Here is a 17,774-nt window from a genome sequence, read left to right as displayed (position 1 = left end):
AATAACATCTCCCTGTCTTGCATCTGCCCTCTCTGCGTCCTTGTTTTCATTTGTTTATCTATTGTGTTTCCGTCTCTCTTCATAGCCCTCTTTCCTCTATCTCCATATCCCTATGAAGGTCCCTGCACCGGCCTACAAATGAAAAAACCTTAAGCTTTAGAAAATGTCACCAAAGCTTATAGCTTATAGTTTATTCATAGCTTATAGTATATTCAACCAAATCCACTATGAGACCCTTTTTTAAATGCTGAGTATCTACATCAAATAAATAAGCATGTCTTTATTGAAATACTACTGTATATGAAACAATGACAGTTTGTTCAGATTTTTCCAAACATTTATCCTGACGTCTAGATTAATGAGCCTGATTACACTCAGAGTACAAGGTTGTGTAAGAAGTCTAAGAATAAGTCTCTGAATTAGTGTCTTGTATTAGTCACACGTTCCTCACCAGGAAACAAGATCAGGACATTACACATGATGACCATCTCTGGACTGTTAATAAGCTGCTCACAAACTGCAGTCTTAACAGGCAAACTAGTGAGGATTTTGTGTTAGACTGACAAACAGGTGCATCTCACTAAATTAGAATATCATAAAGAAGATACAATTTTCGATCAGTTATTAAATAAAGTAAAAAATAGACGTATTCTACACTAATACAGAAACTACTTATCAACAAGAAAGCAATATGTTTTATGGAATAACACTGTAACTGATTATCGATTGATTTTGTGCGGGAGGCAACAACATTCCATCCTTAGACCTTTATTCTTTCTATATATTAATGACTTATACATGACTTCATGACACTCGACAAGACTGTTAAGGTTTTTTTTGGCTCCTCCTTCACATTCATTGTCACAAGTTAGTAGTTAGCTTTATTGTTGAATTTACCTGTTATATCTTGGCTCTTGTTAATGAGCAGTAATGTTTTTTTTTGTTCTTTATATGTGCAATACAATAAATAAAAATATAGATTAAAAAAATAAAATACATGAGAACTGAAATGTTTGAAGTATTTTACATTTTAATTTTGATGGTTATGGCCAACAGCTTGTAAAAATACATACACATATTAGAATACTTCTTTTTGAGTTTAAGTCAGTTACTACTCAAACTGAATAAATACCTTGTATCTCTTAGTCTAGTTCAGAACATGCAACCACAAGCACGGGGAAGACTTCTGAGATGTTTTGTTCAGCATGTTAATGCAAAGTTGACTGGAAGGAAAAGGTGTGGTATGAAAAAGTGCACAAGCAACAGAGATGACAGCAGCCTTGACAGAATTGTCAAGAAAAGTCCATTCAAGAATTTGGGAGATTTTCACAAGAAGTGGACTGAGGCTGGTGTTAGTGCAGCAAGATCCACCATGACCAGACGTATTGAGGAAACTGTCGCATTCATGATTGTGAGGTGGCTGTGGCTTAGTGATGGAGTACGTTTGAACCCAGTTCCGTCTACATGCCAAAGTGTCCTTGGGCAAGACAACATTTAACCCTGATCTGCCCCAAATGGCTGTACCATCTGTGTGTGAATGGTTTAAGTTAATACTGGAGGTGCTTTACATGGCAGTCTATGCCATCAGTGGATGAATGGATGAATCTGACCTGCCATGATTTACCCATGACAAGTGGTCAAGACTAGAGAAAACACTATATAAACACAGTCCATTTATTATCAAGCCACCCTGAATACCCTTTGGTACAACCACAGTTGTGTTAACTTTGTAGACAATAAACTTTGTGTTAATAATCAAAAATGTCACTTTATGAATGGCTAAATCCAGATAATTTAATTTTACCAGTTAAAAAATGATGAGCTACACCATCAAATGCAGTGCTAAAATTCAGAAATGCTGCATTTCTTTACTTCAAAGACCTATTTATCTCCTTTGGGGGTTTTTTTTTTTTGGTCATTTATGTAGAAGCAGATCATTTTGAGTATACTTTTGTATCCTTTTTTTAATTCTGTAAATTCTAATGTGAAATAAAACCTATGCAATATTTAGATAAACTGACTGAATTTGTTCTCTCTGTATTTTTATTTGAATTCATTTGTCAAGGCTTTATCTAAACAACCTAAAAAATGCTGCCAATGTTACGTAAGCTGTGATTTCACCCCCACACACAAAAATGTAAATGTGTCTCGTACATAATTCCCTTCCTCTCTGTCTCCCTCCTCAGAGGCTATGCAGTGGCCAGCAGCAGTGATGACAGAATGAATGAACCTCCCACCTCTCTGGGTCTGGTGCCACACCAGGTCAGATACTCACACACAAACACACCCATGATGTATACAGAGAACCAACCCTTTGTGGTGCTCGCATCACCTTGACATTTAACACTCTCTTCTAGTACATTATCATTATCTTCTAGTACACTGACATCATCTGCCAGTAACGTCTATTTATGTGCTATTATAAGCCAATGTTTATAAAGTGGCCTCTTATTTTCATCCTTTTCTCGAAAGGGTTATGCCTAAGAAATAGAAGCAGTTTCATCTGGGTAAGACAGATGTTATTAGATTGAATGCTCATTATGGAGGCTGTTGTTTTTGTTTGTGATATAATTCACTGCATTACAAATATACTGACCGACTGATGTGTGTTAGTGTAAAGAATAAAGATAAAGATATTGATATAGATGTTGAAAGCACCTCTCATTATAATGCAGTCAATGTAATGACTGCAAAGTACAGCCCAAGCGATACAAATGTAGTTGTTTATAACTTGGTTATTACTTAGTTATTACATAAAGTTGAAACATTATTCTTTTAAAGCATTTTTTTCATTGATAATCAGATTTTCTTTTTTAAGTTAGACAATAAGATGGACAGTTTCATGTTTTCATTTTTAAAAGCTGTCGCAATGCATAAAAATTGCATAATTTCAGTAGTTAATTAGTAATAGCATCAGGAGGCTGAAATGCCAATCTTTCCTTGGATGGTAAAAAATCCAGGTACAGATGTCCTGGGCTGGCTTGCTTATGCATATTCTGGGGGTGTGAGGCTGGTTGAAAATGCTGCCATAATGGTTGTGAAATGAAAATTCAAATGATGGGCAACAGCTCTGACAAATGTTTTTGCAGTGAGCATGCCAATTGCATGCTCTGTCAAAACTTCTGTCCTCTGTGATATTGTGTTATTTGATCAAACGTCTCATCGCAGAGTGGCCTTCTTTCGCTGACAGCCTGAGGCACATCTGTGTAATAACCATGCTGTCTAAATCAGCATCTTGATAAGCCATACCTCTCAGGTGAATGGATTATCTGGGCAAAGAAACTGTGCTCTCTAACATGCATTTAAAGACATTTTTAAGAGAGATAAGCCTTTTGTGTAGAAGGGTGATACATCTGTATTTTCCGCAATAGGAGCTTAAACAAATGTGTGGCATTTATTTTTAATATATTTTTTAAGCATTTATTTTAGTGTTATTTTTAAGAGTATAAATTAAACACTAGTCGAGCATCTCTCTTGGATACATACTTAAAGTTGAAGAGGGATGCTGAGGAACAGGCTGCAGTTTCTTGCTTTGTGTCACTGAAATAGAATGTCTGCCTCCTCAATGACTACAGTAAACACTGCAGACAGGATTCACTGATCAAGTACCAGGTAGATTTTTTTCTATGTATTAAAGCAGATCTTGCTGAAGGAGGCTGGTATTTTGAGTATGTTTGACCTTCTGGTCTTGGTTTCATAATTTTTTTTCTCAGTATTTCAACAAACTGCATTTTTCCCAGACTGCAATTTATGAAAAGGTTGACGTAAACAGTGAACAGAAAGACCATTATGATGGTGTGCTAGACTGTATAAATCAGTGAGTTAGATTTCTTTCCATCTGTTTGTTTTCTGTAACCTTTTCAGTATAGCTTTAAATCTGATTTAAGTTAGTTATCTGCTATATATTTATGCATTTGAGTGTTTCATACCTCTTGGTTAATGTACAGGCCTACGAGTTAAAAGTTTTTGATACATTTCTCAGTCTTTCTCTGGTGTTCCCTTGTTGTTAATTGACAAAATGTATGATACCTCAGTGCATGCTTTACTGACTGAGAATGCTGAGTTCTCACACTCACAAAGATGTGCCCGCAGAGCCTGCATGTATCAGAATGCACTGCACCCCTGACAATAGCATCCCTGGATTTAATCCAATGCATTTCGTCGCAATATATTCCAATAAATACTTCTAAATAATCTAGACAGCCAAAAAAAATAGTAAACTTTTTTTGGCTGTTTAGTTCCGTCCTTAAATTCAAGCAAAGGCAGAGACTGGATACAGAAGTTGAAATGTCTTCTTTCTTCTTGGCCTCTAACTTTGTCAATTGTTGGCTCTGGTGCTTGAGAACAAACAGATTTCCAGCTTTCATGAGCTTTCCTCAGAAACAGGGGACAAAATATCACAACTGTGCCTTGGCTGTGTTTGTGTTGCAGTTAGTTTATGCATAGAAATTTGGTGAGTGAAATGTATCCCGTCATGAAGTCCAGTCACCCCTGCTGTGCCTTTGTGAGCTGTGAGCTGAATTGACACCTCCAGCAGTGATGACAACAATCAAAAATGAGTGGGGTTGACAAAGATGTATTATTTTATGTTGCATTTGTTAATTTGCATGTCATTACAGTAGACTGGACTTTTTGTTACCTCTGTTTTAATGGTCACTTTATGTGTTTAATATGAAGGATTCAACAGAAACAAGACAAAAAATTATCTGTAAAGAGACTGTAAATACTCAGTGGTGGAAATGGAGGTTGCCCATGAGTGTGACTTTTGATGGGAACTTCCATCATGCTTATGGATATGTTTGAAAATGATATCTTATAGGTTCTATTGTAATTGAAATAAGCAACATGCTTCCTTGATAGTTTGTTTTTGCAAGCCTGACCCACTCCCTGAACAGACCTTGGTATAGTTTCCTCTATACAATGTGTACCATTGCCGCCACATATACCGTAAAAACATGACAGTGCATAATCTCAACAATAGTGATCATGCATCATGAGAATGAATCTTATTCTGTCTCTTATATGAAATGATACTCAAAAGTAAAAGAAAAAGGAAAATCTGCACATTCTGTATAATCAGTGGATTACTTCCACCTGTAATCAATGAAAAAGTGTGAATACAACTGTTATGTAAAACTCAACTTTCATTGATTAGACCCAAACAAGGTGGTTATCATTCATAAAAAGCAACAAGTTGACCCAGACCTGAAGGGCAGCTCTTAACCTTATTCAAAGAATGATAAACTGATTGAACTGATGATATAATCTTGACCTGAGGGAAGGGGTCACTGAATGAAAGAGGACCAGATGATCTGCAGCCACCCAAGCTGTGCCCTTTAGCTCACTGATTGTTGCCACACAAGCATCTCACCACCTCCGTTTGCATCATCATCCTTATTCATCACCCGGAGAGTTTGAATTTCTGCCAATTGCTTGACACTTCTGCTGCTCTTGGCATTTCAATCAAATAATTTTGGAGAAGAGCTCGGGATGTAAATAGGCTGTTTGTGAGCGAGCGAGTGTTCGCTTGTGTTTGTGTTTGAGAGGAAAAGCGGGTGCAGTCGAGGTGACAAGATAATGATGACCAAAGAGATAGAAATGTAGGGTGACTAATATGCATGCAGGGATTAGCACTGTGTATGTCTTTATCCTTTGGCTGTATTTATAATGCTAGACAGCCTGTTCGTCCTGAAATTGACTGCTTAATCACACTGCAGCTGAGTAGTGACAGGCTGTTTTTTCTGTGGTGCCACAGTGACAACTTGTGGTGGTTTAGCCAAACATCATGCTATTTATTTACAACTGACAGAACAAGTCCCAATGTATATGACTCCATAAGCAACAAAAGTCATTTTTGGTGTGGCACATAACTCCGGTATTTTGTTTGTATGGAGTCCCTGAAGTCCTAAAGCGTGATGATGTTTACCTTGTGCGCAGAGGTTAATTTTCTCATTTGCACTAGTTACTAATCTATGCAAATGCAGCATCCCAGCATCATTTGTCATTTAATGCCATTTTTTGTAAGTAATATGTAACTGCGTCAAAACTCTTCTTAATACATTTGGATTAGAGTTGCAGGAACTGGTATTTCTGGGAAACATTAGTGCCCTCTGCAGGGCAGAGTTAAGAGGTGCACCTCATGTTGTTTATATTCAGTGAACTTGACTTGAATGTCAAATTCAGTCAAGTTTTTCTTGATGAAGTGCTTCATATTCATCTGGCATGTTTGAGAAAACCTCAAAGTTTGGTATACAAGGTTGTGATGACACTCACCTTGTTATGCTATGCTAGCCAATAGATCATCATTTATCCCCACAGTGTTCAAGCGTTTCAGAGACCTAATATGCTTTGATTATTATAGGAATGAATACCGTGTTGGAATGTAAATCTGTATGCCTTGTTCAGTAAACATGGCAAGAGAAAAGGTACATAACCACTTACCAATCGATGTATTATCATGAGCCACCTTCGCAAGACTCGTGGGGCTCTGTTGGCTTTTGCCTTTAGCTGAAGAAAAATAGTTAAATAGTTACAGAGATGTTTTTGTACTTGCATCTTTGAGCTGTAACAGAGTACCGCAAGATGATGCACATCGCCTTTGTGTGGCACTTAAAGCTCATGACTGTGTGGGTGAATGTGCGTGGGGAAGCTGTTTACCGTAACTTTCTCATAGGTGCAGTTGCTTGTTACTATTTTTTGTACTGTAATGATACTTAGTTTCTTTTTTTTTTCAGGAAAATTGAACAATAATTAGGAAAAAGACACTTTTTTGGTGCTTAAATGGACACTTCATGAAACAGTGTACTTTCTGTATCTCCTCTCAGTTTTATCTATGGAGCCCAATATTACTTCAAACCTTTATTTTGTATGCATTACATGGCATTGTCAGTACATTTGCATAATAAATACTTGAGCAGTGAAAAAAGGAAGTAATTTCTGGAAGAGTTTCAGAGGAGGGATGGATACACGTACAACAGCTGTGTTGTGTGCAGAATGCAAAACAAGGAATATAGACAGTCAGGATGGAAAAAAAAATTGACCTTTGGCATGAAAGGTTTTATTCCAGTGCTGCAGAGTAGTAAAGGAACAAAAGCAGCAATATCCTTGACTCCTTACCTTAACATACGCTCTCTCGTAAGGCTCTGCATTTATTTTAGAACCACTTGTCTGTTCAAGTCCATCTTACTCCACTCTCCCCCTTCAGTCTGACTCACTCAGCCTCACACTTGTTCATTTGTGGAAAAAAATCAGCTGGACATGTTCACTCTGCCAGGTTTCTTCTCCCATATCTGCACTGCCGATTACTGCAGACACTCTGTCCGTTTTATTCCTCACTTCTTTGTCTTGAGCTGGCAGTTTTAATTGAGAATGTAGGCACACAGATTGGAGGATATAAAAAGGTAATGAGAAGACATGAATGTAATGAGCATCCAGCTAGGACTCTTATGCAGAGAAACTGGATGATTTCTTGCAATACGAACGATAGTTCTGTACAATCTGTAATTAGAAGATATATATCTTATCGCCTTAGGTTTCCACACAGCCTTTGCAATTCTGAAGTTGTCACTAAAGTAAGAGTAATTCAGTTGTATTATTGTCATTATGTGAGAAATGATGTGGCGCAATTGAAGCCACTTATTCCAGCCATGAACTGAAAGCTCTTAATTTCCACCTTTATTCACTCACTGTGCAATATGAAGCCACTTCTCACAATAGATAGATTTTATTTTTACTGTTTCATCACCAGAAAATGATAGTGAGAGAGCCACTTCATGCACTGGTCTACATGCGTCATCAGAAAACATAATGGACTGAGCTTTTATTTAAAGCAGGTGGATGTGGGTACAAGAGAGAGGGAGGGGGAAATGAGGAGCGGAATATATTTGTGATGAGTGGCGTCTCAACGTGTGTTACCACAGAGTTTTTTTTGGTGTGAGTGTTTGGTGGGGCTCTTTAGGCAGTCATCAGGGTAATTAGATGTAATGAATGCAGCTATACATAAAAGCGAAGGCTTTCAGGGGCAAGAGATGTCCTGAAAAATATTTGCAGAAGAAAGCTGCGGCATCTCTGACACCAGAGGGCGCTCTCGGCATGAGTTGAAACTGTAGAGTCACACTGCTTCCAAAGTTTTACTCTACAGATTTTATGTTTACTACCTTACTTTTGTAGATTTACTTCAACTAAGAACTAGTGAAGGTATCAAGGTTACTTTTTTTCTCACTAACTGAATTCTCTCTGCAACTCTTTAACTTTAAGTACACTTGTGTATAGATATTTTAGGGTTTTGTTATAGAAGTTTGACACCTATGTTGATGATATGTTAAAGTGTGCTCCTTTTGATGTGTCAATTCTTCCCCCACAGATCCGAGGTTTTCTCTCGAGGTTCGACAACGTCCTGCCTGCCAGCCTGGCCTTTGACAAATGCACTGCCTGCTCGCCCATTGTGAGTAACCCACATCGCCACATAGTAGCTCCAAATATGAGTTTTACAATCCACCCTATAAAGAGGACAGTGTTTTGACAGTAAACTCTCATTAAGTTACAACTTTGTTATGAACCTCAAGTTGCAGCCTTAGCAGAAAGAGGGGGATTCCCATATCTCCCATTTCTACATTGTTGAGTCAGTTGAGCTCTGTTGAAATGTTGGTCCTTGAGGAATACTGAACACACACACACACACACACACACACACACACACACACACACACACACACACACACACACACACACACACACACACACACACACACACACACACACACAGAGGAAAGCTTGTATAGCCATATGGTAGCAATCAGGCAGCAGTTGCTTATTGATGTCAGTTACTGTCTTATGAGTGGAATTAGCTCCCACCACTGCCGTGTGTGCGTGGGTTTGTGTGGTAAGCGTGTGGAGACAAGTTGTTGAAGGGTCTACATATCCCACATCAGCCTAATGAGCCCTTAGCCACTGGTCTAAACCCAACTAACTAGCCAAACATTGCTACAGGTGGCCCAGTGGTGGTTAGAAGCATCCAGCGATGTGATTGGTTATATTACTGTAAGACTAGAACAGGGGGAGGGACACAAAAAGTTAAGAAAAACGAGAATAAGCGAGATAAGGGTGAGGGGGCTGGGAGAAAGAGAGGAAGTACAAGGTTGAAGAAAGGCTGCTGTGATGAGTGGAGGCCTGGTTCACTACCCCCCCCCCCCTCCTGATCTCAATGCAGTCTTTGTGTCTATAAAGAGGTCATAAAGCCCCAGATCTATCACTTTCATGAGAAGACAGAGTGAGTGAGACACAGAGGGAGAAACCAAGAGGCAAGAAGGGGGGAGGGGGGAGTTGGCTCGCTTGTACTAAGAGAGAGAAAAAAAGTTCTCTCCACCTACGCTGCTTCTGAAAAAAAAAAGCGAAGATGAAGTTCCAGCCCATCTTAAGGTGTCATGTTTCTGGCCGTGTGACTGATGAGATTATTCGGTCTGCACAAAAGGTTCATAAGGTTTGACAGGGATTGGCTGAAGTCTGTGTAGTCAGGAACAATGAACAACACGAGTTAGGAAAGACGATCCTCTGCTGAGGAAGGGATCTGGGCTGAGTAGTGAAATTGGTGAAAATGTTTTGATTCCCTAAATCCCACCCACACACATTTTCCCTCTCTCTGTTTTGCATCTGCTTATCTGCCGTTAACTCTTTCTTTCCCAGCAGTCTACTCTCCTTTCACCTCTCTCTGTTTTCTTCTTCTTGTCGTTACCTTTTTCTCCCCCTCCTCCCTTTGTGCGTCTCTCTGTCCATCTATCAGCCCACTGTAATGTGTGTGCGTCTGTCTTTGTCTTCTGTGTTTGTGTGTGTGTGTTAGTGAGTGAGTGCATGTCTGTGTGTGTGTGTACTCCTGCCGCAGTCAGCTGTGTGCTGCCAGGTCACTATGGAAACAAAACAATTCAGCCCCTGTCTGGGCTGGAGCAGTTCCTGTAGAGTTGGGGCTTTTTCACTTGTGTGTGTGTGTGTGTGTGTGTGTGTGTGTGTGTGTGTGTGTGTGTGTGTGTGTGTGTGTGTGTGTGTGGTGTGTGTGTGTGTGTGTGTGTGTGTGTGTGTGTGTGTGTGTGTCTGTGTGTCTGTGTGTCTGTGTGTCTGTGTGTGTGTGTGTGGTGTGTGTGTGTGTGTGTGTGTGTGCATTTCCTAACTCTTTTCTGGGGCTGAAAGCCAATGAAGCTACACGCCAGAGAGTAAATCACAGCTGACGTGGCTTTGTATTGCACTGCCAGACACATCTTACTACAAATACTTGGACTTACACTACCAAATATGCTAACACTATTAATAGCAAACATTTTTTACATTTGAAGTTTCAAAAAGGGCAGAAAAAACCTGAGCTATAGTCACTGGCACCGCTCACTTTGTTTTTTTTAAATCACATTTTTAGGAGATGGACTGTTTGCAAAAAATAGGGCCAATACCAAAACAGATACCGATACTGATATCAATACCGATACCAACACTGATAGTGGTAGCAATGTTTTAGATCGCAATTTAGCCAATCACTGATGCTTTTTGCATTACCTCTTTTTGTTTCTTCATCTGATTTTCAAATGAGCTATGAACTTTATATTTATAAGTACTCCCCCTGGTACATGTCTGACAAACTGCATGTCACTGATCTTTCTCAGAGATGTTATTCTCCCAAACTGCCCACATTTTCCTTCACATTTCACCATATAAATTGGCAGCAATAACTTGATGCAATAAAATGTGATATGATACAGATCATCAGCTACACACTACAGTGGCTGTGAAGGACAAAACAAATGTACAAAAGATTAAACACTTTTACAAAGTTGGAGACAATTTTACAAACGACGGAACACTTTTACCATTAAGTCTGACTCCTTTTAGCCTGACTCAGTTAAGCCTGAGGCTATGTGGTCTGGGACTGTTTCATCTGAATTCTGACACATGAAGGTTTTGCAGAGATATGACGGAGCTTTTCTGGAGACATGATGCTTTTTTTTTTCATCTGAGGTCTGACACCTCACTCTGAGACCAGAGGATGTCCTAATATGGAAACCATGTCCATCTCCGTTTGGTTTCTCTCCATCAAAACAAGCTAAATGACCCCTCACTCTATCACTTATGGTATTCGGTACATTCCCTTTCCTTAAAAATGAAATGTTAATCTGTTTCAGAAATGGTAAAAGTGTTTCATCTTTTGTAAATTTGCTTTCTTAAATGTAAATTTGTTTTGGTCTTGGTAAACGTGTTTCATCTTTGTAAATTTGTTATGTCCTTCAGGGCCATCGTAACAAACAGTGCATTATTATTGCTGTTTTCTGTCACCTAGAAATATCAGCTGATACCAATGTTCAGCTGATACATCGGTGCATCCCTAAAATGTGTTCCTTCCCTCTAAACTGTTGGATACCAAGATCGTCATGACCACAATTATTATTTTTCCCTCAGTTTACAGACTTAAAGAGTTTTATCTGGTATTAGAGTGCTGGTTCAGTATGTTTCTATTATATTAGGCTGCATTTTGTAATCAGCACAGCTTAAGGTTTTATGAGTGTGAGAAACTTTACTAATGATTAACACTCTTTGAAGTGCACCTACAGTGAGTAGAGATTGTGCTACAGGAATGTACCACAACTCTGAAACCATGGCTTTAAAATTATGTTTGGCATTAAAAGTGATCAGGTTAAGTGTGTTGTTTTAGTTTTGTGTCATGTAATATCAAGACTGAATAGTAATATGATACATTATTTTAAAATATTCAAGATGGGGATGCCAGTGGGTATCATTTTTTTATAATCTGTCATTTGGTTATACCAAGTATTTTGTGGTTTAAGCTTTCATAATACATCTATTTGCTGCTTTTCTGTGTGTTAGATAGCTGTTTATCAATTGTTTAAGATTCTAGGTAATAAGTCAGAAAGATTATGAATTTTAAAAACCTTTTTTTTAGGTTGTAGGAAATATTTTCTGACATGTTGTAGATTAAAGTTATTCATTTAATTATAGAAACTAGTTATCCATTGAATTCTTGGCAATGTAAGTAATAACTGTTAATGATATTTCCTTCATATATTTCACCAAAGCAGAGTTGTTATGTAAGTTAGGTAGTACTTTATGTATCCTGAGGAAAATGATGTTTAGAGTAGGTTTAGATAAAAAAAAAACTTACAAAAATATGTTAAATATACTGTTTCAACAGGTAGGATTTTCAATAGCTAATTAAAGCTAGTTTTTCTAATTTAATTAGCTGCTAAAAATAATTTTAAATGATAGAGCACAGTCATTCAACATCTAGACAAGAACAAGAAATAAACTGTAAGTTGTATGATAATAAATTGAGTTAGGAATTTTGCAAACCAGGGAGGACCTTTTCTCATTTTGGAAACGTTTTCCTTCCACTAAGCAAAATATCTATATTATTATACGATATTATATGAATAACTATATTGGTACCTTCTCTAAGATGACTCAATACTTTCATCTTTTCTCTGAAAAACTCAATAATTTTATACTTTCTCCGAAAACAATCAACATCTCACACTTTCGCTAAAAACGTAACATTTTCATTTTCTCCAAGAGCCAAATATTTTTATACTTTCTCTTAACACCTCTTGTTATATTTTCCCCCCCAAAAAAATTCAGACACTGTCCCCCCCCCAAAAATCTCGGTTTTTAAACTTTTTATTAAAAACATTTTTTTGTACTTTTCTAAAAAATCCCTCAATGTTTCAAAGTTTCTTTAAAAAAAATTAAAAACAGTGATTGATCATTGCACTTAGCAACTCATAATACTTTTACGTTTTCTTTTCTTATCTAACTTTTAGGTAAGCCATGTACGTTTTCAATGGAAACCAGTGAGTCTTTACTACACTATGTTTATAAGAGTTTTTTCCCAGGAAGTTGGCTAATTCTCTGAAACACCGTAAATCCTTAGTGTTTCCTTAATGAGTCAGTATGGAGTTTGAGTGTGTCTGTCCTGGCGTGTTGACCATACGTGTTAACAGGGGAAGTGAAAGACTTTGTGTTACCAGGAACTGTTTACTCATAATACTCAGGGAGTGTAACATCAAGGTGAAACCACTAACCAAGAGCTGCTTTGCATTTTATTGATAATTGTGAATCAGATGCAAAACACTCAACAGTGTCACACTAACCCTGGATTGTGCTCTGAATTCTTCTTTTACAATAAAATACTACTGTTACCAATAATGATGCTTCTATACTAGCTTAAACAATTACAAGATGATCTTTGTTGCTGAAAAGAGTAAACAATATTCTTTATGTTTACAATTATAACTGAGGCCCTTATAAGCCACCAGGACCACCCAATGTATGTTTTATACATTAAGTGTTACAACACACAATTGCACACTAACCCACACACCCACACACCCACTGACACACATAAATAGCCTATTCTGTCTGGCAATGTCAGTTCAGTTCTAAAGTATGGATCCTAAAACAACCTTAAAAAAAGGAAAAACCCTCATCACTTCCAAAAAAGCGAAAGGCTGAAGATTAATGTGATTCCATGGGAAGGAAGTACAGATCCACATGTGTGTAAACATATGTGTAATATACCATCTAATCCAGATGTTGATGAATTTTATAGCTTAGCTTAATTGATGCCAACTGTCAACAGCATGTACAGTATCTGTTCTGTTTGTCAGCACATGTTCCTTCATTTATAACATTTGTACAACTGTAATTTTGGCATAACTATCACAGTGCTGTTTCAGTTAATTCAGGTTTTTGTTGCTTCACTCCATCAAGTCGTAGTATTTAGTAACAAGAAGTATTTTTGTTTGTTGTCAGGTGGTGTAACTGGTTAATGCTGTCATATCTAACCTTTTACGTCCCTGCCTGAGCCTTTGAGGACAATGTTGTTGTTGATACATGTGTTAAACTTAGTACAACTTAATATGACAATATCTTCCAATTTGATGTGGAAAAGAAACCATGAGATATCACTGTTTCTTTAAGAGGCAAGGCTTTTTCTTAAACCAGGAACCCAAGACTCATTGCATACAGACTGTCTGGTAAAACTCTCCAAGTTAATGTGATATGTTCAATATATTTTATTGTAAGTGGTCTTATTTAACATAAACATGTAGTTTAACCACTGACTCTATATGGAATTGGTGTCACTTCATTGTAGCCCATTGTGAGCTTTGAAGCCAAAAGACCACCTCCACGGGAGCTGACATATTGTGCTAGTGCAACCAAGATGCAAAAGCTTCCTGGCTGGACTGACGTCACACCTGCAACGCTAACCAAAACAAGCATTAAACTTACTGATAAAACATTGAAGATTACACAGGAGCATGCATTTGTCAACAGGGCTGCCAATCATAAGGTCATATCTGCTCTTTTTAAAAATGAATAACTATTTCAAACTAAACTTGTGAAAAAAATTAGCTCTATGAATGAAATCAGCTTGATAAGAACTAACTATGCTGACAGACACTGTGTTTGAGAAAACAATATTTGACGTTAAATTTAATTTAAAGTATGCCTCTTTCCTCTTTGTTAACATTCTAGAGGCAGGGTTATAGAGCCAGAAGAAGAAAAAAAAAACAGTAATTTAAGGCTTAATTTAAATGTAAATGTCTGCCTGCATACAGCTGTTAATGTAGGTATAATTATTTGGTCATAACTCAAAACCTCATTTGATTTTTGTTGGCTTTAATTCCTTTTTTATTTCTTTCTTAGCTCAAATATTTTATTTTGGAACTAAACTCTGCAGCAACTCTGGATACTATGAAATTCACTTGCCATGTTGTTGTTTGTCTAGAATTGATATGGACATAACTGAATGATGTAAGTGTATTTTATTATCACAATATCACCACAGTTATCGTGTTGCCTCTGTGACAAGGACAGCTAAATTTCAACAAAGTGGCTTTGGCCGTTGGCGTCTCATGTAATGGATCCCATGCGTGGAAGTGGAGAATCAAAGAAATAAAAGAGAAGGAAGGAAAGAAAAGAGAGGTTGAAAAGATGAACGAGGGACACGTCAATGTGTATTGTGTGCGGTGTGTCTGGCTCCGAGGCTAGACGCCAGGTTAGTCTGCTAACACACACACACTCATGCACAGGCATTGACTGACTCACACCGTGTTGATGTCTGAGGCGGAGGTAACCCTACACCTGCAGAGGAGGGTCTGTGGGTGTCCATGAAAGGTTTGGCCAAGCCTAGAAAGGTAGACAGGAGGGCAGAGGATCTGTGTGTTGTCTGTGATGTGTGTGTGTGTGTTTTGGAAAGTAGGTGTGGAGTTTTGAAGTCAGTGCTGGTAGGAGATCAAGGTAAACACTGGGGTGATTGCAGAGGTGCTGAGTTGTGGCGTAACAGTTTGGGCAGATGAAGCAGAGAGGCAAAGTTCATGTGCATTTTTTACCCATAAAAGCCTCTTGCTATATCATAATGTGTTTACAATAATGGACACCTCTTCGAAAGTCATGATGCATTAGTAAGACTCAGACATTCACTCTCAAGCAATCACAGGGAATCAAAATAGTCTTTCACCTAGCATGTTTTGTGCATAAAACACTCAAATACTCAAGAAGTTATGTTCCATTGGAGAGTAAAATCAGTGCATTCATGTTGGAGAACCTTTTCTTTAATCAAGATTGCAATTTCAACTCCTGCAATTTCAAAGTTTGAAATGGTTATTCTCTTTTCTGTCATCACAGAGAAAGGCTTTTATTCCTTCAGGTTGTTACTTAGGAAAATGTTTTTGTATCTCAGGCACATATGTAGAATTTAAAGGGTATGGGTTTCAGTTACACATATAACCACATACCTTAAAGAATCTTGTATTCCTTGTTCATTTGTAGGTATATTTTAGTAGTCTCATAAGTATAAAGTGGCAGTAAACAGTGGTCATACTTTTTGTTTGCCCACTGATATTGATAAAAAGTTGAGTCTACAATATCATACTCAGACATTCACTCTTTTATGGTTTTAAAGTTGCCTATATCAGAATGGGTCAGTTCTTATGGATGTTTTTTTCGATATACCTTTTTTTTTTGTTCCAGGTCCTGGACCACTATGAACGGGAAGGTTTCAACTTTCTGTCCAAGGTTTTCAACTCTTCCCACTCCTTCCTTGAAGACCTGACTGGGCTGACACTGTTGCACCAGGAGACACAAGCTGCAGAGGTAAATCACAAACACACATATAAGTTCTGCAAAACAGGTACAGATACAAATATGTAACCTGCTGTGATAAGAAATGCAGTGTCATGAGGTTTAACTAAAATGATGATAACACACTTGATGCATGCACAACACTGTTGAGGAGAGTGTCAGGATGGGTTGGATTTTTCTTTTAATGCAGTTGTCCAAGAGGGAATCATACTCATGTTTATCTCTTAAGTAACTGTGTTTATTTGAAGGCTGTTTCTTTGGCATTCTGGGAAAACAGCAAGTATTCCAATAAGAGACTGGAATGGGGGAAAGTTACTTGCTTTTGTGTCGGAAATGCTCTTGTTTGTGTTTTTTGTTCAAGTATTGTCCACTAGTGTTGGAGTAAGCAGTGGCGTTTGCAGAAAAAAAAGGGGAACGTGGAGAGTTAAGGCTGATTTATTCTTCTGCGTCAAATTAACGGCAGAGCCTACACCGGGGGTCCGCGTAGCTCCCGTACCTACGCAGGGGCCTACGCACATAGCTGACGTGCACCTCCTCCAAAATGTAACTACCCGTAGAATCGACGTGGACTGCAAGCCCTGTGATGGGTCCGCTTGGCGGCATTGTGTTTCCCGCATTTACAGCACTTGTGGTATCCCAGTCATCGGCTGCAAATCAGCCGTGTATTTCATCTCCTCCTCTCTACTTCCGTGTAATCATGTCTGTATGATAAACAGCAACATGTATCAGCTGTAAATTAACATAACACACTCTGAATCACTGTGGAAAAGCAAACAGAGATCGTAGCGGGGCCACACTGCCCTCAAGCGTTTCGGTGGAGAATTGCTTTGTGACACGGACACAACGACGTACAAGTATGTGGTGCTCAGGTCCGCATCGGTCAGTGCTGCATAGGGATAACGCAGAACTATAAATCAGACTTCAAAGATAGAATGCATTAACAGTGTTGCAATACCTGAAACCATATGTGGTCATCTGATGTTGATACAGCTGTTTATTAATCTACAAACACAGATATCTGCATGTGTCTGGCTAACAATAATGTATTATACAACACGTCATACCCCCTCCAGGAGACTTTAACAACACTAAGTAGCTTGTTCAGTGACAGACTTCTTCACCCGCAGTGTCTCACAGAGAGATATCGCAGGTCTTTTCTTCCTGCAGTGGTCAGACTCTATAACCAATAATATATATATATATATAAGATATGCTTATTTTTTACCTCTTTAATTTTAATTGGTAATAACTTTTTAATTATTGATATTTTATAGGCTCTTGTTTGCTTTATATTTTGTTGCACTGTCTACTTTGCTACTGTGACACTTGAATTTCCCCGTTGTGGGACAAGTAAACGACTATTTTATCTTATCTTATCTTATCTTATTAGATGATGTTTCGAGACACCAACTCCATTCGTGTTTCTGAGGCTGTTAACGATGACAAGGCAAAAAAAGGAAGTCTTATTGCTAACTGAAGTCTACATTGAAACAACTGAAAAGTTGGCCCTAGCCTCCACAGCTAAATCAGCATCAGAAGATGTGTCATGGATATTGATAAAAAGAAACAAGGGCCTCCACCTTAGAGCCAAGAAGATATTGATAATGTAACCGACTACCTGTAATGTCAGGAGGAGAGGT

At 38.1% G+C, this 17,774-nt stretch overlaps 1 protein-coding gene across 2 annotated transcripts in view; it reads left to right on the top strand.

Annotated features, from left to right (window-relative positions):
- Positions 1 to 17,774, top strand: part of atg7 (ATG7 autophagy related 7 homolog (S. cerevisiae)) — a 78,449-nt gene that overhangs the window by 23,479 nt on the left and 37,196 nt on the right. For both annotated transcript variants that reach the window (XM_034675892.1, XM_034675964.1), the window contains exons 16-18: positions 2,187 to 2,262; positions 8,363 to 8,443; positions 16,024 to 16,146. In XM_034675892.1, coding sequence (XP_034531783.1) covers positions 2,187 to 2,262; positions 8,363 to 8,443; positions 16,024 to 16,146 — 280 coding nt within the window. The remainder of the gene's footprint in view (positions 1 to 2,186; positions 2,263 to 8,362; positions 8,444 to 16,023; positions 16,147 to 17,774) is intronic.

Source organism: Notolabrus celidotus, chromosome 1, assembly GCF_009762535.1.
Source record: "Notolabrus celidotus isolate fNotCel1 chromosome 1, fNotCel1.pri, whole genome shotgun sequence".
NCBI classification, from domain to species: Eukaryota; Metazoa; Chordata; class Actinopteri; order Labriformes; family Labridae; genus Notolabrus; species Notolabrus celidotus.
Note: the sequence above shows the minus strand (reverse complement) of the source record. Positions and strands in the feature narration are given on the sequence as shown.